The sequence below is a fragment of the Cuculus canorus genome, chromosome 12 (assembly GCF_017976375.1).
Source record: "Cuculus canorus isolate bCucCan1 chromosome 12, bCucCan1.pri, whole genome shotgun sequence".
Classification (NCBI taxonomy): domain Eukaryota; kingdom Metazoa; phylum Chordata; class Aves; order Cuculiformes; family Cuculidae; genus Cuculus; species Cuculus canorus.
In genome coordinates this window covers 22,528,051-22,553,907 of record NC_071412.1, presented here as the reverse complement: position 1 = coordinate 22,553,907, position 25,857 = coordinate 22,528,051, and the positions used below count along the sequence as shown (strand labels likewise).

The following is a 25,857-nucleotide window of genomic DNA, read 5'->3' as shown; positions in this document are numbered from 1 at the left end:
GTGTTTTGGCATCAGCCTGTTGGCCACCAGCTATAAGTGCGTCATAGCCACGGGGACGTTTCATGACTCTGTTGGGATCGCTTAAGGTGTCCATTGATGAAATGTCACCTCAGGTTTAGTTGGTACCCCCGGGACTGGCCCCATGGTGCTGGGACCGGTGGGGCCGGTCAGTGTGGTCTGGGCACATTCCTGGGCACTGGTGGAACCACGTGTGGGTGCCAAGAGCCAGCGCAGCACTTGGCGGTGCAAGTAGAGGGCTTGTTTTGCAGCCACCTTCAGAGCTGGCAGCTGCTTGGAGACCACGGCAGAACGAGGGAGCTGTAGAGGTGAGAGAGCTCGGCACAGTAGGGGAACCAAGGCAGGCACAGAGCATGAGGCTCTGGCTTGGGACTTGGAAGGGTGACACAGCACCACAGCTGTCTGGGGACAGAGAGGGCCCGCTGTCCACAGCGCTCTGGTCACCAAATTCTCTCCTTGCAGATGAATCTCCTAGCCCAGGTAACGAGGGAGCCAGCAAGGAGGGCACCCACATCCAGGTGGACCCATCCCTCTGCCACGGCACCTGGTGCCCATGGACCCAGCATCTAGGACCTGCCCAGTGCTGAGTCTGAGGGCGCAGGGGGTCCTGGAAGGTTTCTGGGGGTGGGTGGCAACAGAGGTGGGTGCTGGCAAGAAAGGAAGAATAGACACTACCAGTGCTGGATGCAAGCTGGGATGGGTGCTACCTCGGGTGAGTGCCAACAGGGGTGAGAGGCAGTGGGAGTGGGTGCCAGCAAAGGATGGGTGCCAGCCGAGAGAGATGATACCAGGTTTTGGTGCTAGTAAAGACTGGTGCTAACAGCGGTTGGTTGTAGCAGAGATGGGTGTTAACAGGAGTGAGTGCTAGCTAAGACAGGTGCTAACAGGTGCAGGCTCTAGGAGAGGATGGGTGCTGGCAAAGGATGGGTCCCTGGTGTGCTCTGCCCCCTCTCCCCACAGGTGAGCAGCCTGGTGCAGACCTTGCAAGTCCCGGACTGGCCATTCCTTCAGCCCTGGCGCTGGCTGGGCTCCTGGGTGCGACAGGTTTGGGGGTGCTGGCACAGGGTCCCCATGAAGGGGCTTGGGCAGGAGGGAGGTAGCAGTGTGGACAGGGGCTGTGCTATGACACCGGTGCCCTGGGTCTCATCTCCCTGGTGCCACCAGGGCTGACACCGGGTTTTTGTCCCTCCAGGTGGGCAGCTCCAGGCAGGTGAGTGCCAGCGTCCTCCCCCAGCCCGAAACACCTCACCCCTGTCTCAACAGGGCCCAATCCAGCACACCCTGCCTTCTCCCCAGCACCCATGGGTGCTCAGCACCTAAAGGAGATGGCCCCTTCCCAGACAGCCATCTTGGTGGACAGCCAAGCTGTGCCTAAGCCACCGGGGGTAGGCCTTGAGCCAGTGGGTCGGTGAAGCTGCTGCTGTCCCCAGGGCACTGGTGGCCCTGAAATGTGCACGGGTCTCCAGGCAGCAGCTGGGGTGGTGAGCACAGCGGCGTTCTTCCTCTGCGAGGAGCTGCTGGGCCAGCACTTCGATGTGGTCCCGGAAGGGGTGGCCGAGCCTCAGCCCGGGGACCTCTTTCTCTTTCCCCTGGCCTTGGGGGGGGCCGGCTGGTGGGGAGCACATGCTGGTGTCTACTGTGGTGACGGGGAGATCATCCACCTGGAAGGTGAGTCCCAGGAAGTGGTCATGGTGTTGGAATGTCCCTATGAAAGAGACAGAAAGTACAGCCACCCCTCTGACCTACAGGCAGTTCAGGGACATCTCCATCAGGTATTGTGGCCAAGCACGGCAAGAACCACCTCCTGCGGATGCGGGGTGCAGCCAAGGTGCTGCGGAGGAAGGAAGGGTTGGATGTGGCCACCCTGCAGCACCGGATCCGGATGGCCATGGACCAGGCAGTGGAGTACGACGCCATCACCTACAACTGCGTCCACTTTGCCCTCGCCCTGCTGGGGCTGGGCCAGCTCGCCGGTGCCACGGTGGGTGCTACCACCCTGAGGAACCCTGACTTCCACCCCACCGAGTGTCACCACAGCCCAGCTTCTCTCCCAGGTGTCCCCAGCACTGCAGTGATGGAGGCAGTGATGTGCACAGGGGACAGCCAGGGCTGGAGCACCCTTCCCCGGGAACTGGAGGATTCTTCCATGGGGGAGCAGCCTTGTGCTGGTGGCTTTGGAATCCCTCTCACATAGCAATACATGGTTGCAGCCAGACCCTGTGCCAATTCTGTTTGCTATCTGTTGTTTTCGCTTTTGCTTTCTCTTGCCCAGAAGGAAGCTCCTTTCCCCAAAACCACCCATAAAGGACATCCAAGTCCTGGTGCCACCACCCTTTCCTGCCTCCCTCAAAGGGAGCCACCGCTCTTGGCTTCCTGAGGCAAGCAGATGCCTCTTTTGCTGCTGCCATTTGGTTTGGAGCCTCAGAATAAATAAGTCTCTGGGCTGCTGGCTTGGAAACTGGCCAAGCAGCTGTGACAAGTGTGGCTGGAGCTCAGTCATCAGCGTTGGCCCCCGAGGACCCTTACTGACTCCAGGCTGGGGTGCAGGAAGGTCTCTCAGAGGTGGGTGGGAGGTCGCTGCATGCCATGCATTCCTGGAGAATCCAGCTCCTCTGGCTCAAGAGCATTTCCAGGATCTCCCACATTTCCAGGATCTCCAGTGTTGCGGCCATCCTTTCCTAAGCTTCATATTTAAGGTCGAATTAGCAAATTAACCCAATCTCTGAGAAGCGGAAAAACTCATCCAGGGGTTTCCTGGGTTTTGTTCTGATTTTTGGGTTTGCCCTCAGCCTTCCTCGGCCTCTTGTGTACATCAGAAGAGATGCGAGGGAAGATTTGGCACTGGCACTGGTCTGTGAGCAGTGGCGACAGCAGTGGGGACAGTAGTGGGCACAACTAAGATCCCTGCACATGCACAGCTTTCTCTTGCAAGTTGAAATGTCGAATGAAGGAGCACGTTGCCGTGGCAGTGGGGCTGTGACTGTCCCCAGTGTCAGCCCTGTCCAGGAGAGCTGTAGGGTTCCCCAGGAGGGCTGGAGTCTCCAGGAGAGGTGTAGGCCCTTGGGAAGGCTGGGTTCTTTGGGAGGGCGGTGGTACGCAAGTGGGCTGGGGTAATTGTGAGGACCGTGGGGTCCGTAGAATGGCTGGGTTCCCAGAAGAGATGAGGATTCTGGGAGGGCTAGCATCCCCCAAAACGTGTGGTCTTACCAGGGATCTGGAGTCCCCAGGAAGGCCCTAATCCCAGGCAGGGCTGGGATCCCCAAGCAATCTGTGGGTCTGGGGAGGAAGGGGTCCGTGGGAGCCTTGCAGGGTCCACAGACAGGACTAGGGTCTCCAAAGGGGCTGGGGTTCCAACCCAGTGCAGGGTGGGAGTGCAAAGCCACCCTCCCCCCTGCAGATTAGGGAGGGGTCGTGCTGTCTGAGTGCTGCCCCGCCGAAACCAAGCATCCCGGGGGCCCCGGGTGCAGTGGGGAGCACTGAGACCGCAGAGACAGTGGGGAGGGCGGTGAGACCCCGCCTCCTCTGACATCAGCCTCGGCGCCCGCGCATCCCGGCCGTCTCCCCGCGCATCTTCCGCGCATCCCGCCATGGCGGCCGGTCCGGCGTACGGCGAGGAGAAGGGCGGCTCCTCCAGCCTGGGCGAGCCCGAGTACGGGCACGACCCCGCCAGCGGCGGCATCTTCGCCGCGGACTACAAGAGGTGCGGGCATGGGGCCCGGGTACCCAGGCGGGGGCACCGGGATGGGAAGGGATAGGAGGGAATGGGGATGAGATGTGGACCGGGACGGGGACCGGGACCGGGATGGGAGACAAGGATGGGGATGTGGACCGAGATGGAGATAGGGGTGAGATGGGGATGAGAGACAAGGATGGGGTTCGGGGTGAGATGGGGATGGGATGGGCATATGGACCGGGGTGGGGATGGGGTGGAGACAGGGATGGGGATTCAGTCACACTGCAGCCACTGCAGTTTGCAAATTGGGCTGTCCAGGGCCTCGGGGGAACCAGAATGGGGATGGGGATGAGGATAGGGACCACAGTTGGGATGGGGACAGGAATGGGGACACAGTCATGCCACCACCACTGCAGTTTGCAAAGGTCAGGGAGCGTTTTGGGGGAAAACTGTGAGGGTTTGGAAGTGGGGGCTGTGTAGCCCCTCCCCCCCACCCCTGCATCCCTGGTCCGGGGGCACCCCGGGGACACTGTATGTCCCCCTAAGCTCTGCTGGCTCTCATGGGGGTCCCTGGGTGTCAGCACTTTCCCCCACCCCCCGAGGTCCCCAGTGAGGAGTGGGGGTGCTGAGAAATGTCACCCTGTGTGTAGCAGGTGGCTGGAGGAGTGGACAGGGATGCAGTGGAAGGTGGGGGGGTCCCTGGAGCTGCAGGAACTTGGGAGTCCCAGCATCCCCTCAGCCCTGGCAGGTCCCCAACTCTGGCACTGTCTGCAGCCCAGACCCCGGAGCAGTGTCCCCATCCCCTGTGTGCTCCCCTTCCCTGGATCCTGGGGCACATGGGGCAGCAGAAATGCCCCCCAAACCTCACCCTATCCTCCAGGTGTGACACTTACTGATGTCCCATCCTGCCACCCCACCACCCAAGTGGGTGCCCATCGTGACGTGGGGTCCCTGGCCAGGACTGAGCCCTTCCAGCACCTGGGGGAGGAGCCCTCTGCAGTGTCCCCAGGCCCCAGCTGCAGGATGGGTCTCACCTGGAAGGTGACACTCTGGGGTGGCCTCATCCACTGGGAAAGGTGTCGATCAGTGTCAATCGCAAAGGGTGTCTATCGCGGCTGTAACCCAATGCCAGCATCAGGTTTCAGCCAGGAGGAGGAGCAGGGCTACAGCCCTGCCACTGTCCTCAGGGCCACCAACCCTGCCCAAAGCCATGCTGGCTCTGCCACCGGTGCAGAAGCTGCTGCGGCAGCTCCCGGTGGGGCCAAAACCACCGGTGGGTGGTGATGTGGCCGAAGAGCTGACGAGCCCAGTGCTGGCCACCGAAGCTGGACAACCCGCCTGCTACAGTGCCCTGCGAGCTGATGAGCTGCAGCCCCTCTCTGGCCCTGAGCCCACAGTGACCACTGGCACTGGGGCACCGCCGTGGTAAGACACCTTCAAGGAGCCCCCAGGGCTCTGTGGTGACAGTGGCTCTGGCTGAGCATCATCCCATGGGTGCCACTCCCAACTTCTGTGAGCGGATGCAGCCTTGCAAGGTTTGGTGGGGATGGATGTCCCATAGGAAAGTGGACAGTGGTGACAGCTGAGCTTACAGAAGGCTGGTGGCATTTTCCCAGCCTGGGGATGGGACTGGGGAGGGGCTCTGCATCAGGGTGCACTGGTCTGCCCGTGCCACTGTGCCCATGAGGGGACACGGGACACTCAGCCAAGGCATTTTTGGTGGCTGGGATGGAGCCAGTGATGGGTGCCTGCTCCCTGGGAAGAGATTTGAAGACGTCCTAGAGTGACACCCACAGCTGGGCTGGGGTCCTCATCCCAGCACACGGGATGGGGCAGATCTGGGTGCCAGCACCATGCCAGTCCCTCCGGCTCCTCTTTCACCTGGCTGTAGCCCAGTTCCTGCCCAATAAATTTTGCATGGTGAAGGGTTGGATTACCAGCCTGATGGCAAGCTGGGAAAGAGAAAAAAAAAAAAAGTCTAGAAAAAGCTAAAAATGGGTACAAAATTACTAAAAATGAGTAAAAATGGGAAAATGGGATTTTTTTCCCCTGATGCGGTGCAGGCATGATGACCTCAAAGAGATGCTCGATAGCAACAAGGATTCACTCAAGCTGGAGGCCATGAAGAGGATCGTGGCGGTGGGTGTTGTTGCCGCTGGCAGGGCCATGCCAGGTTGTGCCAGGCCAGTGGCCTGGTGTCACACCACTCCTTTCCCTCCTAGATGATTGCCCGGGGGAAAAACGCTTCTGACCTCTTCCCAGCTGTGGTGAAAAACGTTGCCTGCAAGAACATTGAGGTGAGAAAGGTGTTGGATGGCCATGTTGGCACCTGTGGATGCCAGGGTCTGATGCCTCCCCTGCAGGAGGATTTTGGGGATGAGACAGGGTTGGGGGGCTCTGAGGTGACCCCACCACCTTCACCCCTGCAGGTGAAGAAGCTGGTGTATGTCTACCTGGTGCGCTACGCAGAGGAGCAGCAGGACCTTGCCCTGCTCTCTATCTCCACCTTCCAGCGAGGACTCAAGGTGAGTTGGTTTGGAGCCCCAGGGCACGAGGGAACAGTAAGGCCCCCACAGCCGTGCTGCAGTCCCCTGCCTGTCTGCACAGGACCCCAACCAGCTGATCCGCGCCAGCGCCCTGCGGGTCCTCTCCAGTATCCGCGTTCCCATCATTGTGCCCATCATGATGCTGGCCATCAAGGAGGCTGCCTCGGACATGTCCCCGTATGTGCGCAAGACAGCTGCCCATGCCATCCCCAAGCTGTACAGGTAACAGGGTCAGCTGCTAAATTTTGGGGTTACAAATAGGCACCTGATTCCAGGGTCTGGGCTGATCGATGCAGGCAGAAATGGGCAGGGATGGGAGGGTTGGGGGCAGTTTGGTCCCACCGTGCCCACCTCATTCTCCCCTTGCAGCCTTGATTCTGACCAGAAGGACCAACTCATCGAAGTAATTGAGAAGCTCCTGGCGGACAAGACTACAGTGAGCAGGGCACCACATCTCCTCTGCCTCTAAATTTGGGGACGTCACTGTCTCTGCTGACCTGGCATCCTCATAGATATGCAGATGACCCCATCAAATTGGTGTCCTGCCATCCATGCAGAGTGGGCACCCCTGCAGTTAGTTATGCTGTCCCCACCAAGCCAGCATTCTCATGGTGATGCAACCATCCCCACTGATTCAATGTCCATGCAGGGATTCAGCCATCCCCAGAGTCAGCATCCTCACAGGGATGTCACTGTCTCCTCCAAGCCAGCATCCTCCTGGGAATGCCACTTTCCCCACTGATCCAACATCCATGCAGGGCTGCCACCATCCCCACCAAATCAGCGTCTTCACAGAGATGTCACCACTCCAGTGAATCACCCCAGGCTTTCCCTCCTCAGCTCGTGGCCGGCAGCGTGGTGATGGCATTTGAGGAGGTCTGCCCAGAGCGCATTGACCTCATCCACAAGAACTACCGCAAGCTCTGCAACCTGCTCATCGACGTGGAGGAGTGGGGGCAAGTGGTCATCATCAACATGCTGACCCGCTACGCACGCACCCAGTTCCTCAGCCCCAACCAGAACGTGAGTGCGAGAGCCTTAGGGTGCTCTGGGAGCCTTGGGGTTCCCTGGTAGCCCCAGGGCGGTGGGGTGAAGGAGGGTCCTGTTGCGGGGTGCAAGGCATCTCATCTGCTGTCAGGAGTCCTTGCTGGAGGAGAGCACCGAGAAGGCTTTCTATGGCTCTGAGGAGGATGACACCAAGGATGCCAAGGCAGAGGCAGCCCCGTTGGCCAAGCGCAAGCCCTATGTCATGGACCCCGACCACCGCCTGCTCCTGCGCAACACCAAGCCCCTGCTGCAGAGCCGCAATGCTGCGGTGAGCCCCCATCTCCAGCCCTGTTCATACCCAGAGGCCACTGGTGGTGTCCAGCATCCTAGCCTTGTGATGTCCCCACTGGCCAAGGAGCCAGCATGGTGCTTGAGGGACATCTAAGGCTGGATGTCCCTGGGAATGGGCTTCCTCCAGGTGCTGCATGGTGGGAGTCTGGGAGACACAGGCATCCCTTTGGGCGTCCTGGTGCTTGCCAGGTGACATGTGGGTGTCTCCCTGCAGGTGGTGATGGCTGTGGCGCAGCTGTACTTCCACCTGGCACCCAAGGCAGAGGTCGGCGTCATCGCCAAGGCACTGGTGCGGCTTCTGCGGAGTCACAGGTCTGTGGCACCTGGCCTTGCACTGGTCCCCACTGCCCCGCCAGCTTGGTTGGTGGGACCTACGGGGAGCCCCAAGACCCTGGGAGAGACACCCCAAGAGACCTTCCTCATGGAGACATCTAGTTGGGGCAAGCTGCCAAAAAAACTCCAGGCTTTTAGGCCTGGCCTAGCCCAGACATGGGGTGCCAGTGCCGTGGTGGCACAGGCCTAGTGGTGGATCCTGCTCCATCTTCACAGGGGAGTGCTGGGGAGGTCCAGCCCTGCCATGCTGATGGTGGTCCCCTCTTTGTCCCCATAGCGAGGTGCAGTATGTTGTGCTGCAGAACGTGGCCACAATGTCCATCAAAAGACGGGTGAGTCAGACTTGGTGTGGGAGAAGTTGGCCCTGTTGACTCTGGAGTGGAATGAGAGCTGGCCAGCAGGGTCACCAGGGCCAGCTCCCTGCAGGTAGCCTTGGTGACAGGGGTGGCAGTAACGCCACTGGCTGTGCATGCAGGGAATGTTTGAACCCTACCTGAAGAGCTTCTACATCCGCTCCACAGACCCCACACAAATCAAGATCCTCAAGGTAGGCTTTAAACACCCAGCAGAACCCACCACTGGTGGCTTTGGGGCTTCTTGGAGCCCTTCCCTGTGAGGCAGCTCTCCTCCATGCCCTAGGCACAAAAGGACAGCTAGGACCTCATGTCCTGGCACCATGCCATCATGCTGCCCATCTCTTCCTCTCTCTGCAGCTGGAGGTCCTCACCAACCTGGCCAATGAGACCAACATCTCCACCATCCTGCGGGAGTTCCAGGTATGCCGTGGCCATACTGAGGCTGCTGGGGTGCCACCCTGGCATGACTCTGGGTGCCAAAACACCACCACGGAGGGGATGGAGGAGAGGCCCACCAGGAGTGGGCTGAGGCCATCAGGAGGAGTGGATTGAGGCCATGCCAACCCCATGGGTGGCAGAAAAGAACCCCAGTGTGTGACCGCCACGTGGGAGGATGCCCAGCACTGGCATGTAGGTGACATGTCTTGTGTGTGTCCCCATGCCTGCACAGACCTACATCCGCAGCATGGACAAGGACTTTGTGGCAGCCACCATCCAAGCCATTGGGCGCTGCGCCACCAACATTGGCAAGGTGCGGGACACCTGCCTCAACGGCCTGGTCCAGCTCCTCTCCAACCGAGACGGTGAGTACTTGCAGTGTGGGTGAAACGGTGACTCCATCGCTCTCGGGGCAGGACCCTGCTGAGGCCAGGTCCCTGCCTGCAGAGCTGGTGGTGGCCGAATCTGTGGTAGTCATCAAAAAGCTGCTGCAGATGCAGCCAGCCCAGCACAGCGAGATCATCAAGCACATGGCCAAGCTCACCGACAACATCCAGGTGGGTTGAGGCATTGCGTGGCCTCAGGACCCAGGGGAGTGGCAGCGGTGCCATGTGCCTGGGGGCATTTTGCAGGTGCCGATGGCACGAGCCAGCATCTTGTGGCTCATTGGTGAGTACTGCGAGCATGTGCCCAAGATCGCACCTGATGTGCTACGCAAGATGGCCAAGTCCTTCACCAATGAGGAGGACATCGTCAAGTTGCAGGTCATCAACCTGGCAGCTAAGCTCTACCTGACCAACTCCAAGCAGGTAGTGGTGATGTGGCCCAATTGTGTGCCTCAGTTTCCTCACTGGGGAGAGAGAGGCTGGCCCTGAGCACATGCTCTGGCGCAGAGCAAGCTACTGACCCAGTACGTCCTCAACTTGGCCAAGTACGACCAGAATTATGACATCCGTGACCGGGCTCGCTTCATCCGCCAGCTCATCGTGCCCACCGAGAAGAGCGGGGCCCTCAACAAGTACGCCAAGAAGCTCTTTCTAGCCCAAAAACCCGCTCCCATCTTGGAGTCCTCCTTCAAAGGTACCCACCGTGAATCATACGGCATGGGGACACAGCGCAAACTGTCACCACAGTGCTGCATGGCTGTCTCCATGCTGCTGCCACCTCTCATCCCACTGTAGATCGAGACCATTTCCAGCTGGGTTCCCTGTCCCACCTGCTCAACACTAAGGCTGTGGGCTACCAGGAGTTACCCGACTGGCCGGACGAGGCCCCCGACCCTTCTGTGAGGAATGTGGAGGTGCGTGGGGCATTGTGGGGTGCGGGAGGGCCAAGAAGGGGGCACCACCTCGAGCTCTTGGGAGAGCCCTGGAAGGTCCCCTCTCTGGGGAGAGGATGGGGCAAGGGCTGCTGTTTGGTCCCCCCTCCCATGGGTGATGACCCCACTCCTTCAACCCTATGCTGGCAGGTTCCTGAGTGGACCAAGTGCACCAGCCGGGAGAAGAGGAAGGAGAAGGTGGAGAAACCTTTCTACTCCGACTCGGATGGCGAGTCAGGGCCCACAGAGTCAGCAGACAGTGGTGAGGACCTGGTGGCATGGCAGGTGGTGTGGCACTGGGCAAGTGTCACTGGGGCAGGGACATCAGGTGGGTGCCACCACGCTGGGGCATGGGACAGGAGCCAGCATGATGGGGCATCAGGCAAGGGACACCACGCAGGGGCATGGGACAGTGGCCACAGTGGTCAGGAGGACACTGCCATGGGTACATTCTATTGTGGTGGGGACCTGTCGGGACACAGAGGGCTGTGGCAGGGGGATGTGGGATGCAGCAGGAGGAGGGGGGGATGTGGGGGATGCAGTCACAGGGCTGAGACATGTACCACTCAGAGCCTGAGTCTGGCAGCGAGGAGAGCGGCAGCAGCAGCAGCTCCAGCAGCTCCAGCTCTGGGAGTGAGGAGGAGGAGGAAGAAGAGGAGGAAGGCAGCGGGGAGCAGTCAGAGGACAAGGAGGAGGAGGAGGAGGAGAAGAGGCCGAAGAGGAAGGAGAAAGAAGGCTCCTGGCAGGCAGCCCCAGGCAGCGCGGGCAGGTACCCCCGGGCAGGCGCGGTGCCTTTGGCTGAGCTCTGCTGCAGCCCCCTCTGAGCCACACTCTCCCCACAGCCCCAGTGAGGAAGAGGAGGATGAGGAGAGGGCAAAGAAGGCTAAGAAGAAGGTGGCGCTGCAGGGGAAGAAGGGCTGTGCTGAGACCTCGGAGGAGGAGGCCAGCGGCTTTGAGAGCAGCTCCTCAGGCTCTGACTCTGGCTCCGAGGCGGAGGCCACTCAGAGGAAGGCAGTGAGGACCGGGCTGGGCAGGGGGCAGCACAGGGCCTGGGGTCCCGACTGCCACTAACCCCCTCCCTTCTCTCTGCCCCTGAGCAGCCCCCCAGCAGCAGGGCCGTCCCCAAGGAGATCTCCCTGCTCGACCTGGATGACTGTGAGTGGCCGCTCGGGGCAGGCGGGATGGCCAGCACAGTGGTGCTGGGTAAACTGAGACACGGGCACCCGTCCCAGTGTGGTCAGGGCCCTGTGGGTCCTTTGGGCTGCTGAGCTGGGACATGGACCGGAGAGATGTCTTTGTCCCTGGAGGATGGTCATGGGGCAGGTTGCTGTGCCACCGGGTCTGTTCCCATGGGCCTGTGCCTATAGGACTGTCCTAGTGGAGCTATGGCTCATTAGAGCTCTGTTAACCCTTTCCTCCCCCTCAACCCCACAGTCACCCCACCTACTCCCCAGCCCATCTCCTCCAGCAGTGTCATCTCCACCAGCCTGGTGACCGACCTGGAGGGCCTCACGCTCATTGACACCTCCCTGGCACCCACCGTGAGTGTCCTCAACACCCTTCCCAGGGCGGACAGCCCTGCCACCTGCCAAGGCTGCAGGGAGTGGGTCGGCAGCCCATGCCAATCCCTTGCTCCCCTGCAGCTGCTGAGCCCAGGGTTCGGTGCAGTGAGGACCTATGAGCTGCTGCACCGCATGGCGGGCGAGGGACTCTCGGTGGAGTACTGCTTCAGCCGACGGCCCTTCCCAGGGGACCAACACATGGTGGCCGTCCAGATCCAGATCTCCAACAACACTGACACCGAGGTGAAGAGCCTGCGGGTCAGTGAGCCCAAGCCGCTCTCTGGCATGCGGATCCAGGAGTTCCCTGAGATCGGTATGGCATGGTGCAGCACGGCGGCGGTGCTGTGGGGAGGGTGGCGGTAGAGAGGACATGGGACACAGTGGCAGCCCTGTGGTTTCAGAGTACTTGGCACCTGGGGAGACTGCCAGTGTGGTGATGGGGATCGACTTCTGTGACTCCACCCAGGCAGCCAACTTCCAGCTGTGGTGAGTGCCAAGCATGGAACAGGACAGGATGGTGTCCCAGGGTGTGGGGACAGTGTGGTGTGCTCCAGGGGATGGGGGACAGCAGGACACGGCATGGGGTGCCCCAGGAGACAGAGGGACAAGGCATGGGATGCTTCAGGGGATGGGAAAGTGGGATGGGTATCAACGTCCGTCCAGTGGACATGGAGCAGCAGAGGATAGGGGAACAGCTGGACAGGGCATGGGGTGCCCCAGGGGATGGGGGACAGCAGGACAGGCACCAGCATCCTTCCAAGGGACAGAGAACAACAGGAGAGGGCATAGAGCGTTCCAGGGGACAGTGGGGCAAGGTCCCTCCAGGGGATGCTGGACAGCGGGATGGGCACAAGGGTCCTTCCAAGGGAGGTGTGACACGGATGGGCATGGAGTAGTTGAGGAAAAAGCAGGAAAGGCACTGAGCTCCAGGCAGGGAATGAGGAGGTGACAGAATCCCCAGGTCCAGCCTGACAGGTTCCCCTTATGCCCAAGGCCTTTTGTGCCTCAGTATCCCTCCATCCGTCCCCTGCCCAGGGCAGTGATGGGAAGTGCGACACGGGGAGGACATGTTTTGAGGATGTGCCCCTTCACCCATCTGTCTCCCCAGCACCCACACACGCCACTTCTACGTCTCCATCCAGCCTCCCGTGGGGGAACTCATGGCCCCTGTCTTCATGAGTGAGAATGAGTTCAGGAAGGAGCAAGGTGAGTGGGGGACGTGGACAGGGACGAGGCGGCGCACGGGCATCTGCCGCCCCAGCACTGCCTCTTATCCCTATTTTGTCCCCTCTGCCGCCCTTGCCGTGGCCCTAGAACATCTTGCGTGGCTAGGCGAGGGTAAGTGGCCACTCGGCAGGCCCCTAGAGTAGCCCTGCTCCCTCTCCTGCTCCCCACGACCGGGGTGGCCACCCTCTGCCAGGGTGGCCCCACCGTGTCCAGCGAGTGATGGGGACACCCTGATCCTGCATCCCTCTGCTCCTGGAGCAGCAGCATCCCCGCTCTGGCCACACAGATGGGGGCTGCACCAAGCGGTGGGTGCCCTGCAGCACCTGGCCCCATCGCTGCCAGTGGAGCCCATCCCCAGGGATGCGGCTGCTGTCACAGGACAGGGACAGGGGAATGGGCCTAGGAAGGGCTGTGAAAGGATTTTCCCAAATTTGTGTCTGCTGGGCTGCAGAGGAGCAAGCAGGGCAGCTCGGGATGTTGTGGGGTATGCAGATGCAGGGAGCTGGCGGCTGGAGGCCCTTGGTTTGGGAGTGGCAAGGGATGCGGCTGCTGGGTGCATGGCTGGAGGGAGCAGGTGCCTCACTGCTCACTCCAGGAAAGCTGACGGGCATGAGCGAGATCACAGAGAAGCTGATGCTATCTGAGAAATACCGGAGTGACCACGCCATCGTCCAGCAAGTGACCTCGGCTGCCAATGTGGGCCGTGTACCCTGTGGTGCCGACAACGAGTACAGGTAGCTGGCCCCCACACCTGGACCAGGCAGGCGCTGCCACCTCTCTGGTCTCACCTGAATCACAGCTGGGATGCTCCAGGCCTGTGTGAACCCACACATGATGGTGTCTGTGGATGCAGACGGCTCCCTGGACCCCACTGGAGCATCCCACGTGATGGAGGGACAGCTCAGCCTAAAGCCCTGTTTGCCACGGGCAGGTTTGCGGCCAAGACAGTGACCAGCGGGAGCCTCGTGCTTATCACCCTGGAGCAACGGGAGGGTGCCGCGGCACAGCTGACCATTAACAGTGAGAAGATGGTCATTGGCACCATGCTGGTGAAGGACATCATCCAGGCCCTGACACAGTGATGGCCAAGGCCCCTCTGCCGTCCCAATCTCCCTCTGCCCCACATTGCTCCCCAGAACGCTCCCTGCCCTGATTTCTGCTGGGTTATCCCCCACCCTGATCCCAGAAAGGTGGCAGGCAGTGCACCCCAGGCCAGTTTTGCTGCTGGGAAGGAGTGAGATGGGGCAGATGGGAGAAAGGACAGGGCAACAGCAGCTCCAGCCCTCGGCCCCTTGCTACGATTTCCTAGTGTAACCCTTATTTATTATGGTACTCCCAATAAAGCTCTTCTTGAACTCGCTTCCTTCCCCTCTTCTGCTCTGTGTACACGGCAGCTGGTTCAGTCCTAAACCATCCCCATGCTAGGCTCTGCTGGCATCCCTCAGGTTGGGCTGTGGGGACATCAGGGGATCACACAAGTCCCTTCGGTGTGGCACTGCTTGAATCATAGAATGGTTTGGGTTGGAAGGGGCACCAAAGCCCATCCAGTTCCCACACGCCTGCCATGGGCAGGGACACTTCCCACCGGATCAGGGGGGTTAACCAGGCAGCTGTGGCTCTTAGAGGATGCATGGCACCACTGACTCCGAGAGGAAATGCAGCACCAGCCATTCCTAGTGCTACAAAAGGGCTGGGAGAATGTCCAGAAATGGCATAAAATCGCCTTTATTTTTTTCTTATGGTGACAAAACACCGGCCAGAGCTACAGCACCACCAAGCACTGGGCATCAAGCATTTGCTCTTGCAAGGAAATCTCCAATTCCATAATGGCAGAGCCAGAGCTGCAGCACCACAAACCACTGGGCGCCTAATGTTTGCTTCTGCAGGGAAAACCCATTTCCTCAACGCCTGGAACAAGAGCTGCCGCACTGTCAGCCACTGGGTGTCAAATGTTTGGTCCTGCAGGGAAAATCCATTTCCATGACACCCAGAGCTGTAGCACCACAAAGCAGTGGGTGACACACCTTTGATCCCGTAGGGAAATAAAATATTTCCATGACTCCTGGAGCGAAAGCTGCAGCAACACCAAAACTGGGCATCAAGCGTTTGATCCTGTACGGAAAAGCCTGTCTCCATGACACCCAGAGCCAGAGATGCAGCATGGGCAGCCACTGGGTGTCAAGCATTTGCTTCTGCAGGGAAAACCCCATTTCCACAGCAGAGCAGCAGCATCACAAAACACTGGGCATCGAGTGTTCTATACAGAAAAATGCATTTCAATGACTCCCAGGGCCATAGCTGCAGCACCACCAACGACTGGGCTTCAAGCGTTTGTTCCTGCACGGAAAATCCTGTTTCCACGGTGCCTGGGGCCAGAGCTGCTGCATGGGCAACCACTGGTCATGAAGTGCATGCTCCCACAGGGAAAAACCATTTTCAGATGCCCGGAGCTGGAGCCAAAGCTGCCTGGCACGCAGAGGACACCCCGTCCCGCTTAGGGGGTGGGGGTCCCGTGACCCTCAGAGGGGCCCAGCGGCCTGCACCGGGCATCGACGGGTCAGAGGAGTACGGGAAGCTGTGCGGCCCGGGCCAGGGGCGTGGCCCGGGACAGAGGACATGACCGGGGGCGTGGCCACGCGGTGGGTGAGGGAACCGCGGGAAGCAGCTCTTGCAGGGGCTGGGGCGTAGCCATGGAGAGGGGGCGTGGTCATACGGCGGGCGAGGGAAGAGCGGAAAGCAGCACGCGCCGGGCCGGGGGCGTGGCCACGCCGCGGGCGCGTGCCGCACGGCGGCCCCGGGCTTCGCGGGAAGCAGTGCGGCAAAGCGGCGCGCGAAGCAGGGGGCGTGGCCGAGCATGCGCCGCGTGCTCTCTTCCCCCCGCCCTCCCCCTACCACGACGCCCGCCCCCGCCGCCCCCCCCGGTGGAGTTTGCGCCCATAAAAGCCGGCGGGGCGGGTGGGGCCTGGGTTGCTGCCGTGGTCTCCCTCTGCTGTGGGAGCTGTCTCACCTGCAGCGCTGCTGCCCATGGCATTCTCGCAGGTGAGGGGAGCGGGCAGGACACGTGGGAAGGGGAAGGTAGCTATCGGCCGCCCTGTCACATGGTCTCGCCAGGCGTGCTGAAGTAGTTTTCCCGCCTTTTTTGTGTGGTGTCGGGGTGGGAATGGGATTCTGCCCTCTATATGAGAGTTGGAGCTGAGCATAGCACCGCAGAGTCACGTGGTTCGAAAAGACCTCAAGATCATGGGATGCAGCCGTCCCTGTTCACCACTGAACATTCCTGAGCGCAGTGTCTGCCTGGCTTTTGAACCCTGACAGGGACTCCACCCCTGCCCTGGGCAGCCTCTGCCAGGGCTTCACCACTGCCAGGGAAGGAATATTTCCCACTATCCAATATCACCCTCCCCTGGCACAACTTGAGGCCATTTCCTCTTGTCCCATCCCTTGTTCCCTGGGAGAAGAGCACAGCACCCGCCTCGCTCCAACCAGCTCTCCAGGATCTGCAGAGAGTGATGAGGTCTCCCCTCACCTCCTCCCTTCCAGGCTAAGCAGGCCTAGGGCCCTCAGCCACTCCCACAACCCCTGTTCTCCAGACCCTTCCCAGCTCCGTTCCCTTCTCTGGACAGGCTCCAGCCCCTCAATGTCTTCGGGGTGAGGGGCCCAGAACTGAGTCCAAGAGTCAAGGTGCAGCCTCTCCAGTGCAGAGGGTCGATCTCTTCTCTGCTCCTGCTGGCCGCAATGGGGATGATACAGGCTTAGAGCTTGGTGTAGGGGCTCAGCCCTGGTTTCCTGATGGTGGGGTGTGTTTTGGCTTGATTGGGAACCCCTGGTCTTGCTTGGTAGCCAGCGGTGGCTCAAGGAGCTCTGAAGCTCTGTCTCTTTCACTGTGCAAAGTGAACAGAGTGGTTATTTTAATCTTAAGACAGGTGATTGCAAGCTCTACATAGCAAAGCTGGCTTCTTTTTCTGATCCTGGAAGACACGGTCCCTAACTCTGTGCTGTATGGGCAGAGGCAAGAGACAAGTGTTCTGGAAAACAAGGGGTTTTTTGGTTTTTTTTTTTTTCAAACCCTTCAGAATTCCCCAGCTAGATCCAATTAATGCAGCTATGTTCCTGATAGGTGAGCCACCTGAGCTGGCAGCTGGAGTGTGGAGAGGCTCCAGCCAGAGCTGAGTGCTTTGTTTGGTTTCAGGGTCATGTTGCTCTGCTGCAGTTTATGTCCACTGGAACGGTCTCCCAAAACCAATTAAAACATCATTCTGCTTTGCTAGTGTGTTGTAACAGGCAGCTTTGATAATGCTTGTTGCCAGAGCTGCTTGGATAATAGCTTCAAAATGGTTTGTTGCCCAAAAAAAAAAAAAAAAAACAAACCAAAACCACCAAAAAAGAGGTGTCACAACAAGGAAGCTTCTTTAGAAACAAGAGTTTGGGCATGTTGGGTGTTGTTCTGAAGGCAACACTCCCATGTAAAACACTGCCATCAAATCCCTTCCAGCCTTGATTTCAGCCAGGTGTGTTCCAGACCCTTTCTACCCAGAGTAAACCCTGGGAGAGCTGCTTAGGCTCAGCCTTATCAATGGTGAGAGTTAGTGCAGTCTGGCCTGACCCTGTTTGGGATGAGTTGAAGCTGTGAGCTGGTGGCTTGGTAGGAACAGTTACACCAATACTATGCTTTTATCAACTTAGCTGACTTCATCTTGGGAAGCAAAATATACTGGGGGAAAATGACTTTTCGAGTTGCTTGTGGTTAAAGTATGGAACCATCTTGGCTTGGTTATGTTGTAAGTGACACTGTTTTAACAGCATGTTAAATTGTGTCTGGGGATTCAAGGCCATCCTGGCTGTAGCCCTGCACTGAGCACTGCTTTGGCATGGTGCTGCCCAGTGGGAATTCTACAGAAAGCGTGAAAAGCAAAGACTGAATTGTGGCTGAGGTGGAGGAGACTTGTCTGCTCCAGAGTATCCCCAGGAGCTGATGTGCATCTTGGCCATACCTGCAGCAAGCAGTGTTTAATGACTCCCCTAAGGATTTGGATATCCTGATCCTGTGCTAGTGCTGTTGTGATGCCACAGGTTCTGCCTAGCCCTGGGATTTCATTATTGGTAGGCTTCCTGTGGGCGTGTCTGCCTCAGGCTGTGGAGGTGCCTTCAGTTCCACTTACCCTGGGCATCTGGTGGCTCTTGCTGCTCAGGTGCCTGTTGTCCCACTGACAGAGCATGGCTCCGAAGGGGCATGTCCTGCATTGGGCTTGGGGCTTGCTTGGGGCTGATGGGATGTGAGCTCCAGAGACCTGACAGCTGCTGCACTCTGGATGCAGAGCCTGCAAATGGAACTCTCTGCCATGGTGGTAAGGCTCACTGGTTGTCTTTGTTACTCTGAGGGAGTGCAGACTCCTCTGTACTTCAAATCAAGTGTGGCATTCCTCACTCCAGTGTAGTTTGTTTGAGGTGCTGGAGGTGTCTGGAACCTGATGGTGCCCTCCTCAAGATCTCTTAGCATTCTGGGGCTACATCTTCATGCTTGAACGTGGATGCTTGGCTAAGGATTTGTCTGAGACAGGATGTGAGAAGCTGGGCTCCTGCCTGAGATTCGCCTTGTGTCTGTGTTCCAGGTCTACCACAATGGTTTGGCCTGGAGCTTTTAAACCGTTTGCTCTGCAGTACTACATCCCTGTTGCAGAGAAATGGATTGCCTTTCTGGTTTGTTTCTGACCTAGGAACATCCCTGGAAACTCTTGGCTCTTAATTGGAGACTAAGTGTCTTACCAGGAAGCGATGTTTGACTTCAAATTTGATCTGTCAGCTGGATCACACTTCTGTACTGGTTTGTTCATCCAGTAGCTGCACTGAGGATATGGTGCCTCCTGGTCTGGGTTGGGACTGAGTGCTGTAGCAGCTGACAATGCTGTTGTTAGGTCACTGATGACACCTCAGTGTTTCACACCGTGTTGGATTGCTGGTGGGGCCCCTGGAAGGAGCAGGAGGACCCACCAGTGCTGCTGGGCTGCACCTTGGGGAAAGCAGAGGGGGTCACCAGCTCCAGATGTATGCGGTCCCTGTAGTCGCTGCTCTGTGGAGGGCTTCCAGGGAAGCCTGAGCAGGCAGCACATGTTCATGGCCAAACCCTTTCAAGATAGAGCACTGAAACTTAATCGTAACTGGGCCCAGGAGCACTTCTTTACTTGTCTTGGCTCAGGGCTGTGAGTAGAGCAGGTTCTGGAGGACGCAGCCTTAGGTGTGACATTTACCTGTGCTTTGGTGTCCAGACTAAAGGATATGGGCTTAGTCTTTAGCTCCATGCCTGTGAACTCTTTCCACTGGGCTATCCAGACTCGGGAATGTTTTGGGCCCCGTGTGCTCTGCAGGCCTGCAGAGCTCTTTCCAAAGGAATCACTCTGGTTTAGGGAGGTGGTGAGCTTTCACAAGGAAAGAAGGTATGGAGACGCAAGCCCGTTCCTGTGAGGGGCTGGATGCCAGCTCCTGTGGCCGGGATGCTTGCAGAATCTGTCAGATATCCTTGACAGCCTGAACCTTAAAAAGCTCTAAGTGCAAGTAATTTTTTTATGAAATGTACGGCCATACTTTTGCTGTTTCCTGTTCCAATTTGTAGCAGGACTGCCACTGCCAGCTGCGGGAAGCATCAAATGCTAAATGAGCAGGAATGAGCCAGGCGTTTGGGTTTATTTTTGTCTCCTCGGGAAAAGCCTTGCCTCGTGCTGTGAGAGGTTCTTTAGCTGCGACAGGAGGAGTATGTGGAGTTTGGCAGTTGTGCCGAAGCAGCCCGATGTGGCACTTTTTCTTGCGATGCATTCTTAAATTGAGCTGCTGCGCCCCCGGCTGCTTTTTATAAAGATGGCTTAAAGCTCGACTTGCCCGTTTCCTCTTGCCTGGAGCTCAGCCCTACCTGTTTTGCTCGGGGCTTGTAAATGTTGCGGCATTGTGCCTGCAGAGTCCCAGCACCTCATCTCGAAGTGGGCTGAGCCCCTCTCCATAGGCAAAGATCTCGATGCTGAATGGATGTTAATAGCCTTAAACGGGCTGGGATCCCGAATCGGTTGTTCAGGTCCTGCCCGGAGGCATCGTGAGAGTCGACAGTTCAGTAGGTTATTCTTGCTGCCTCCAGGACGGGGATTCCTTTACTTTTAGCGGAATTGTTCGGGAGAAACTCTCCGGTGCGGAGAAAACTATCAGATACACGCGTTATGGCGCGGCTCCTAACGACCTGGCTGGGGGTGGGGGGTGGGAAATGCCAGTCCCGTGCTCGGGCTAGGCTAAAGTTCCGGTGTCCCTGGGAAATTCCTTTTAGAGCTGCCGCGCGCCAGGAAGAGCAGGGAGGAGTGACTTGTAAGTAAGACAGCTCGGTGCTTTAGGCTTGCCAGTGGGTGAAGCAAAGGCAGAAGCCAGGCCTGGAGTGTACCCCCGGGAACGCATCCAACAGGCATGTGTATTAAATGTCTCCTTGATAGGTACAAACAGCCCAGTTTGGGCTACAGGCTTTTCTGCCTCTTGGAGCAGCAGAGGCTTACTCGCCAGCCCCACTGCCATTCAGCTTTTGGAGTTTAGCTATGACTCGATTTGCTCAATGGTAGGGATTCTGCTCCGGAGGCAAAGGCTGGCGAGGTTGTGCCTTCCTGCTCTTCTCTTTAATGTGGGTCGTAGTTGATAGCGATAGGGTTAGCTCAGCACGTTTAGGAGCAGAGTTCTGCTGCAGCGGATTTTGGGTGGCTGGAGGACCTGCACTTGGTCGAGAAATACTGGTTAGAAATGAAATTGAGTGGCCTCTGGATTGGTGGAGGTTTGGATGCTGTGCAGCTGTGCCAGAACAAGCCTGGATGTGGAAGTGGTGTGCAGGCATAGCTGGAGGATGCAGCTGCTCTCGCTGGTTCTCTGGGTCAGTACCAGCAAGCAGGAGGGAGTTGATCTCTTTTGTGTGGAGGAAGCTTTACAAGAGCTCAGGCCTGCATGTGGTGGTCCCAAAACCTTGGTGCTTGTGGATCAGTGCCTGTGGAGTATCGTGCTAATGCAGAACTGGGTTGGGGCAACATTCCATTGTCCTGCCTAAAGGGAAGATCAGGATTTAATTCCCTGCCTTGCCAGATGGTACCTCGGGATTTGGGGCTGTTTGATTAGTGGGGAAGTCAGTTTTTCTGCAAGCTTGGTTTCTGAAGTGTTGGTGTAGCTGCTGCTGGGCTGTTCCAGGATGATGTCCAGAGCTCCTAGATATGGGGGGAGTGTGTGTGAAATAAGCTTTGCTCTCTTCTGCCATGCACAGGAGGAGCTATGGTGGCTCCTCTGTGAGCATCCCTCTTGTCCCCTAGTGCCAGGAGGTCGATGTTTGGGAGAAGGCACTGTCTGTGTTGCCCAGATATCTGCTTTAGCAATGTGATGTGCTGGAGGCAAGCAGCAGGGAGCTCCTCTTAGCAACCATGCCAGTTTGGGTGCTGTGGCTCTTGGTCTAAAGTTCATGCCAGCCATGGTGAGCTGGTACCAGTTTGGACTGGGGCTGTCCTGGTCTGATGTGCTATGCTGACAAATCGCCGAGTCATTTGCTTAACTGTTTCTTTAATGCCAAGAATTGTACTTCAGTGTTGTGAAGACCAGGATCCTGAAGCTAATATGAGTTTTGGAGGCCATCCAGGCTTTCCACAATGTGTTGAAAGCTGGGTCGTGAGTACTAGCCTGCCTGACACTTGTGCTTGTTCTCTTTACCAGAAAGAAGATACTGGGAGGAGCATAAAAGACTACTGGGACAGCCCAGATGCCCCTGCGCTTTCCACCTGCAGCAATGCAGATGTGTTCCGCCGAATAAATGCCATGTTGGACAATTCCCTGGATTTCAGTGGAGTCTGCACCACACCTGTCACAAAGAGCAAATGTGACATTCTGCCAGGTGAGGTGTTTGGGCTCAGGTAAGTTTGAGGATCTGGGGCTGGTGGAGTAGGGAGCCGCTTGGTGGGACCATGGGGTGGTGTTTGGCATGTGCTTGTGAGCACAGAACTACTTGGAGCCAGAATTAATGCCAGGGTGGTACTGGGGGGCTGCATTTTTGCGCCCGAGATGGATAACAGTACAGAGATGCCTGGGAAGGCTTGTTTCTGCTCCCTGTGATGCTGTGGGTCATCCTGTTGGCAGTCTGTGAGCTCCTGCTGCCTGACCTGCCATCTTCTGGTGTGGATGGTTCCAGCAGACTCCATATGATCTGCATCTCCTGGAGGCAGAATTAAGCTGTTAGTGATGAACATGGCTAGTGCACTGCATACATCAAAAATGCAAAAGAATTCTGAATAACTGCTTGCTACAGGTCAGTTAATTGTATGTTTAGAAAGTGCACTGAAGCAGTACATGTAGGTGAAGACTTCCTTGCAAAGCAAGCTTGAGGTTATGAAATCAGTCCTGCGAGTTTTGCTTTCTTCAGCCTGAGGAGAGTGGGTATATTCTGGTGTTTTGCACTCAGTCTGCCTCAAAACAGAAGGCTCTGTGCCAAAGCAAAGACTGCTGGGTCTGGTCCTGCTTTTAGGTAAGTGAAGGATGTGCTTTTGTCTCCCTACAGCAGGCAAGATCTGCCAGTAAATGTACCTGCCCAGCTGTTCCTCCTGCCAGTGCACTCCTGTGCAGTGGTGCCTGTGCCAAAGATTTGGGTGCTTGAAAGAGATTGCTGTTGCTCCTCCAGTCTTTGAGTTATAGGGTTAATAAACACTTTGGCTCTTATTGGAAACAAACTGACCTCTGGAATTGTCCCAAAACAGAGTGGGAAGCAAAGGGGAAAACCTCACCAGCTGGTGACCTTGCAAGCTGCCACAGGCAGGGGAGCTTTCGTTGCAGTCACAGGGAGGCAGGGTTGCCTTGTGCTTGAGGATAATCTGATAAATTTTAATCAGATAATTGTAAAAAAAAAAAAGCTGCAAACAGGTGTCTGGGTGTCCTATGGGTCTGTTTGACGCTTGTGCAGTGCAACTTTGTCCTGGACTAGCAAAATGACTGCTACCAGATGACTTCCAGTGTGGCTTAATCTCCTGGGTGTTTGAAGGGCTTAGTGCTGTAGACTGGGGGCTGATCTGGCCATGTGATCCAGTGCTGGTGCTGCAGAAATGCCAGAGGAAGGGAATCGTCTGCTTCGAGGTACAGATCTAGAGCCAGCAATGCTTGAAATGTGCCTAATAAAGCAGTGTTGGGGGATGCTGCAGTGGCTAATCCTGTGCAGTTGTGTAGTCAGTGTTAACTCGTTCAGGTCAGTGGTGTGATTAGTGGTGCCTTTTTAGAGATTCGCTGTGGTTTTGAGCTGTTTAGATATTTTTAGTCCCAGTGTTACTCAGTGATGTATCAGATATTGATGCACTGGAAGCCTATGGGAAAAATAAACCTTAGTGTTTTCCTTTCTTCGCTGACAAGTCCGTGAAAGTTGTTTCTGGTTGCCTTGTTGAAAATCGTGTTCCTTTTATAGTTTGGAATATGAATGTTTCCTCATTGTTTTTGCTTACTTCCTAAAGGTAACCTAGCTGATCAAGGAGCTGTTCCTGCCTGCTGGAGCAGGTTGATCCTGTGAAGGTGTGCATTAGCTCCAGTTTTAGGTCTGGGCTCAGAGCTATTGCATCAGTTTGATTTGCAGTCTGAGATGTTAAGCTCCTCTCTGAGGGACCGGGTGTCCACGTGGCGATGGAGCGAACCTGCTGACTGACCTGTATGTGAGTCTCTGCTCACTCTGTTTTTTCACTACAGTGTTCTCATGGGTGTCCAGAGCAGAGTCTCTGGTGTGGAGCTGCAGAGAGGTGGTGCTGTGACTGAAAACGGGGTTTATTTCCCCTTAGTGGCAAACTGTGCTGGTGCTCCAGGCTGTCACTGGATCATGTCTATGGAAGATGCCTTGTAGGATGAGTGTGTGAGACCTGTAGAGAAGGGAGGCTTCCTATAGCAAACATTGCTTCCATTATATGGCAGCGGGAGATGTGCTTTTTGGGCAGCCTAAGCTGCTTTCCTTGTCCCTGACACAACAGCTGAGGGCAGTCTCACAATTAGGAGCTGGCTGCTGGCGCAGCCACTCCTTTGTTTGGGGACCAGGGTGGGCTCCTGCTTGGCTTTAGGCAACCTGGCAGGAGGCTTTTAGCTTCCATCAAATCCCTTGTGCAGTGACAGACTTGTGATGAAGAGAGATGTGCTCACTTTCCAGAGAATCCTGGGATGGGAAAGCACCTGCATTGGGTGCCCTCACTGAGGCTAGTGGCAATGTGCAGTCTGTTTTGGGAGATGCCTCTGGGCTGTGCGAGAGACTGGGAACAGCACAACCCAAGCTGCCCTGGCTGAGCTGATGTTATTGGTGTGGATGAGTCAGCAGTGCTGGTGCACCAGCAGTTCAGAGTTCTTGGTCTGCATGCAGTCCAGCTGTGTTTTATTAGTGCTGGAGTTGAGACTCTTGATTGGTAACAAGGGCCAAATGCAGTAATTCTGCATAGCTTCCTTCTGTCTCTGAATCAGGGAAGTGCGTGAGCTGCTTCTGTTGCTAATGAGCACCTTCTCTGAAAAAGTTGGTCCTGTCAGCGAGGATGTGAATCCTAGGGCAGCTGTGATCCACGAATGGGGAGGTGCTCTGGCCCTTGGTCCCTGGTCTGGGCTCTGCCTTTCTTCTGAAGAATTTCCTACCTGATGGCTGTGAGGCTGAGCAGCTGATCACTGAATTTCAGAGTGTAATGCTGCTAACAGCTCCCTGCATGGGGCAGAGGGCTCAGAGAGGTTTCCTGTGCCTGTGAGTGAACAGGACGAGACACTGTGAGATCAGTGTCTTGCATCCGTGAGCCTGGCTTCTGAGTGGGTGGCCAGTAGAGCAGAGACTCGTGGTTTCATGTGGTGGTCTGTCACTGCTCTGAGTTAAATTGTTTCTGAAGAACTTGTGGCCCTCTGGTGCTTTTACTTGGTGCACATGCAACTTGTGTGTTGACTGTATAGTTGTGAAACTTGTAGCTTGGGTGGTCTTAATGAGCCTGAAGCTCCTCCCTTAATGTAGTGGCTACACCAGGTGAGTGCTGTCTTCTTACAACTTAAAGTCTTCTGGCAGAAGCGCTTGGAGAAGAGGTTTTATTCCAGCAGGGGAAGTACTTGTACTTTAATCTCTTCATCATCCCTCAAGCTTTCCAGTTGTCTTCCTCAGGTCAAACTAAATTTATCCTGGATTGGGCCTGTGTTTTAGAATCCCCTTTTGGCACTAAGAGGATTACATGTGTTGGAGAAGGGATGGCAGGAGTTCATAACCTTTCACTAATGCTGTTGGGAAACACATGTGGAGACACCTTACCTGGTGCACATCGAGCGGGTGCTGAGAGGAGATCAGCACAGCAGCAGCCCAAGCAATGTGAGGGATCAGGCTTGTTCAGCAGTCTGGTATCTGGCACTGTTGGGGAGTTACCTAGATATGGGCAGAGCTGCATGTCAGAAGGAACTGCTGCTGGAGCTTTAGGTTGCTACACCTGATCTTAAATCTCTGTAAAGATCATTTTGCAGGTAGTCATAATCCCTGCTGAACTTGGTTGCATCATCAGTGATTTGAGTCATAAGGCCCTGCCTGACCAGCACCGTGGTGGTTACTGGGTGCTTGGTCTTGAGCTTCCCTAGCACTAGCTGGAGAGAGCCCAACCACAGGGTGTAGTGCAGCAGTATGGCAAGAGCTATCCTTGTGGAACCTGTCTGGTGGCTCCTGGGACAGGACTGTGTGGTGCTTCACCTTCCAGACTGGTTCAGGCCTCCCTGAAGAAAGGCCAGGCTCCCTCAGTGAGTTTGTGCTGGGCAGACAGCGCCTATTAGTGGCTTCTAAGCGTGGTGGTGGAGATGGGAAAGGGAATGTGGCATTGGTAAGGCAGGAGTCAACACCTCCCAGACAGTGCCTATCCTGCCGGTGGGGCTGGAGCTCTGCCTGTCCTTGAGCAACTGCTTCCAGGGAATATGCCACTCTCCCCACTCTCAAGCTAATCTGCATACTTGTCGGTGGCCCAGAGCCAACTGGTTTGTTTGCTGGGGTTTAGAGCTGGGCCTCACTGGGTGGAAGGTGCTGCTGTAGGGCTTGGGT

The 25,857-nt window shown here is 56.9% G+C and overlaps 3 protein-coding genes across 26 annotated transcripts in view; all 3 read left to right on the top strand.

Annotated features, from left to right (window-relative positions):
- Nucleotides 1-332: 332 nt before the first annotated feature.
- Nucleotides 333-3,302, top strand: LOC104064848 (uncharacterized). 10 transcript variants are annotated; one of them, XM_054077918.1, is made up of 5 exons: nucleotides 333-498; nucleotides 979-1,053; nucleotides 1,211-1,228; nucleotides 1,485-1,999; nucleotides 2,073-3,302. In XM_054077918.1, the coding sequence occupies exons 1-5, from the start codon at nucleotides 481-483 to the stop codon at nucleotides 2,320-2,322; spliced, it is 876 nt and encodes a 291-aa protein (XP_053933893.1). In that variant the 5' UTR covers nucleotides 333-480; the 3' UTR covers nucleotides 2,323-3,302. The 10 variants fall into 10 exon arrangements, with proteins under 10 accessions (XP_053933893.1, XP_053933899.1, XP_053933894.1 ...); XM_054077924.1 differs by having other exon boundaries at nucleotides 333-1,053; nucleotides 1,485-1,686; nucleotides 1,767-1,999; XM_054077919.1 differs by lacking the exon at nucleotides 979-1,053.
- Nucleotides 3,303-3,460: 158 nt separating this feature from the next.
- On the top strand, nucleotides 3,461-14,163 carry AP3B2 (adaptor related protein complex 3 subunit beta 2). 11 transcript variants are annotated; one of them, XM_054077913.1, is made up of 28 exons: nucleotides 3,461-3,718; nucleotides 5,755-5,830; nucleotides 5,914-5,988; nucleotides 6,121-6,216; nucleotides 6,299-6,459; nucleotides 6,607-6,673; nucleotides 7,078-7,260; nucleotides 7,376-7,552; nucleotides 7,790-7,887; nucleotides 8,186-8,240; nucleotides 8,384-8,455; nucleotides 8,622-8,684; nucleotides 8,935-9,067; nucleotides 9,150-9,259; nucleotides 9,335-9,511; nucleotides 9,596-9,782; nucleotides 9,884-10,002; nucleotides 10,171-10,282; nucleotides 10,591-10,789; nucleotides 10,863-11,034; nucleotides 11,121-11,175; nucleotides 11,455-11,561; nucleotides 11,664-11,895; nucleotides 11,984-12,068; nucleotides 12,691-12,788; nucleotides 12,897-12,920; nucleotides 13,405-13,543; nucleotides 13,741-14,163. In XM_054077913.1, exons 1-28 carry the CDS (start codon nucleotides 3,606-3,608, stop codon nucleotides 13,889-13,891), a joined length of 3,336 nt encoding a protein of 1,111 aa, XP_053933888.1. In that variant the 5' UTR covers nucleotides 3,461-3,605; the 3' UTR covers nucleotides 13,892-14,163. The 11 variants fall into 11 exon arrangements, with proteins under 11 accessions (XP_053933888.1, XP_053933885.1, XP_053933891.1 ...); XM_054077910.1 differs by having other exon boundaries at nucleotides 13,663-14,163; XM_054077909.1 differs by lacking the exon at nucleotides 3,461-3,718 and adding an exon at nucleotides 4,216-5,116 and having other exon boundaries at nucleotides 9,683-9,782; nucleotides 13,663-14,163.
- Nucleotides 14,164-20,105: 5,942 nt separating this feature from the next.
- The window catches only part of CPEB1 (cytoplasmic polyadenylation element binding protein 1), a 37,623-nt gene continuing 31,871 nt past the window's right edge, over nucleotides 20,106-25,857 (top strand). Inside the window, exons 1-2 of one of the 5 annotated variants that reach the window (XM_054077817.1) lie at nucleotides 20,106-20,150; nucleotides 21,519-21,696. In XM_054077817.1, coding sequence (XP_053933792.1) covers nucleotides 21,621-21,696 — 76 coding nt within the window. In that variant the 5' untranslated portion in view covers nucleotides 20,106-20,150; nucleotides 21,519-21,620. The other 4 variants (XM_054077818.1, XM_009567223.2, XM_054077819.1 and 1 more) reach the window with 4 other exon arrangements.

Bases quoted from the DNA above. Each gene is read 5' to 3' on its own strand.
- AP3B2 (XM_054077905.1), top strand. From the start codon at position 4,902: ATGCTGGCTCTGCCACCGGTGCAGAAGCTGCTGCGGCAGCTCCCGGTG. The intron at 9,068-9,149 runs GTGAGTACTTGC...CCCTGCCTGCAG, and splicing joins GCTCCTCTCCAACCGAGACG to AGCTGGTGGTGGCCGAATCT. The intron at 11,562-11,663 runs GTGAGTGTCCTC...GCTCCCCTGCAG, and splicing joins ACACCTCCCTGGCACCCACC to CTGCTGAGCCCAGGGTTCGG.
- LOC104064848 (XM_054077917.1), top strand. From the start codon at position 925: ATGGGTGCTGGCAAAGGATGGGTCCCTGGTGTGCTCTGCCCCCTCTCC. The intron at 2,000-2,072 runs GTGGGTGCTACC...CTTCTCTCCCAG, and splicing joins GCCAGCTCGCCGGTGCCACG to GTGTCCCCAGCACTGCAGTG.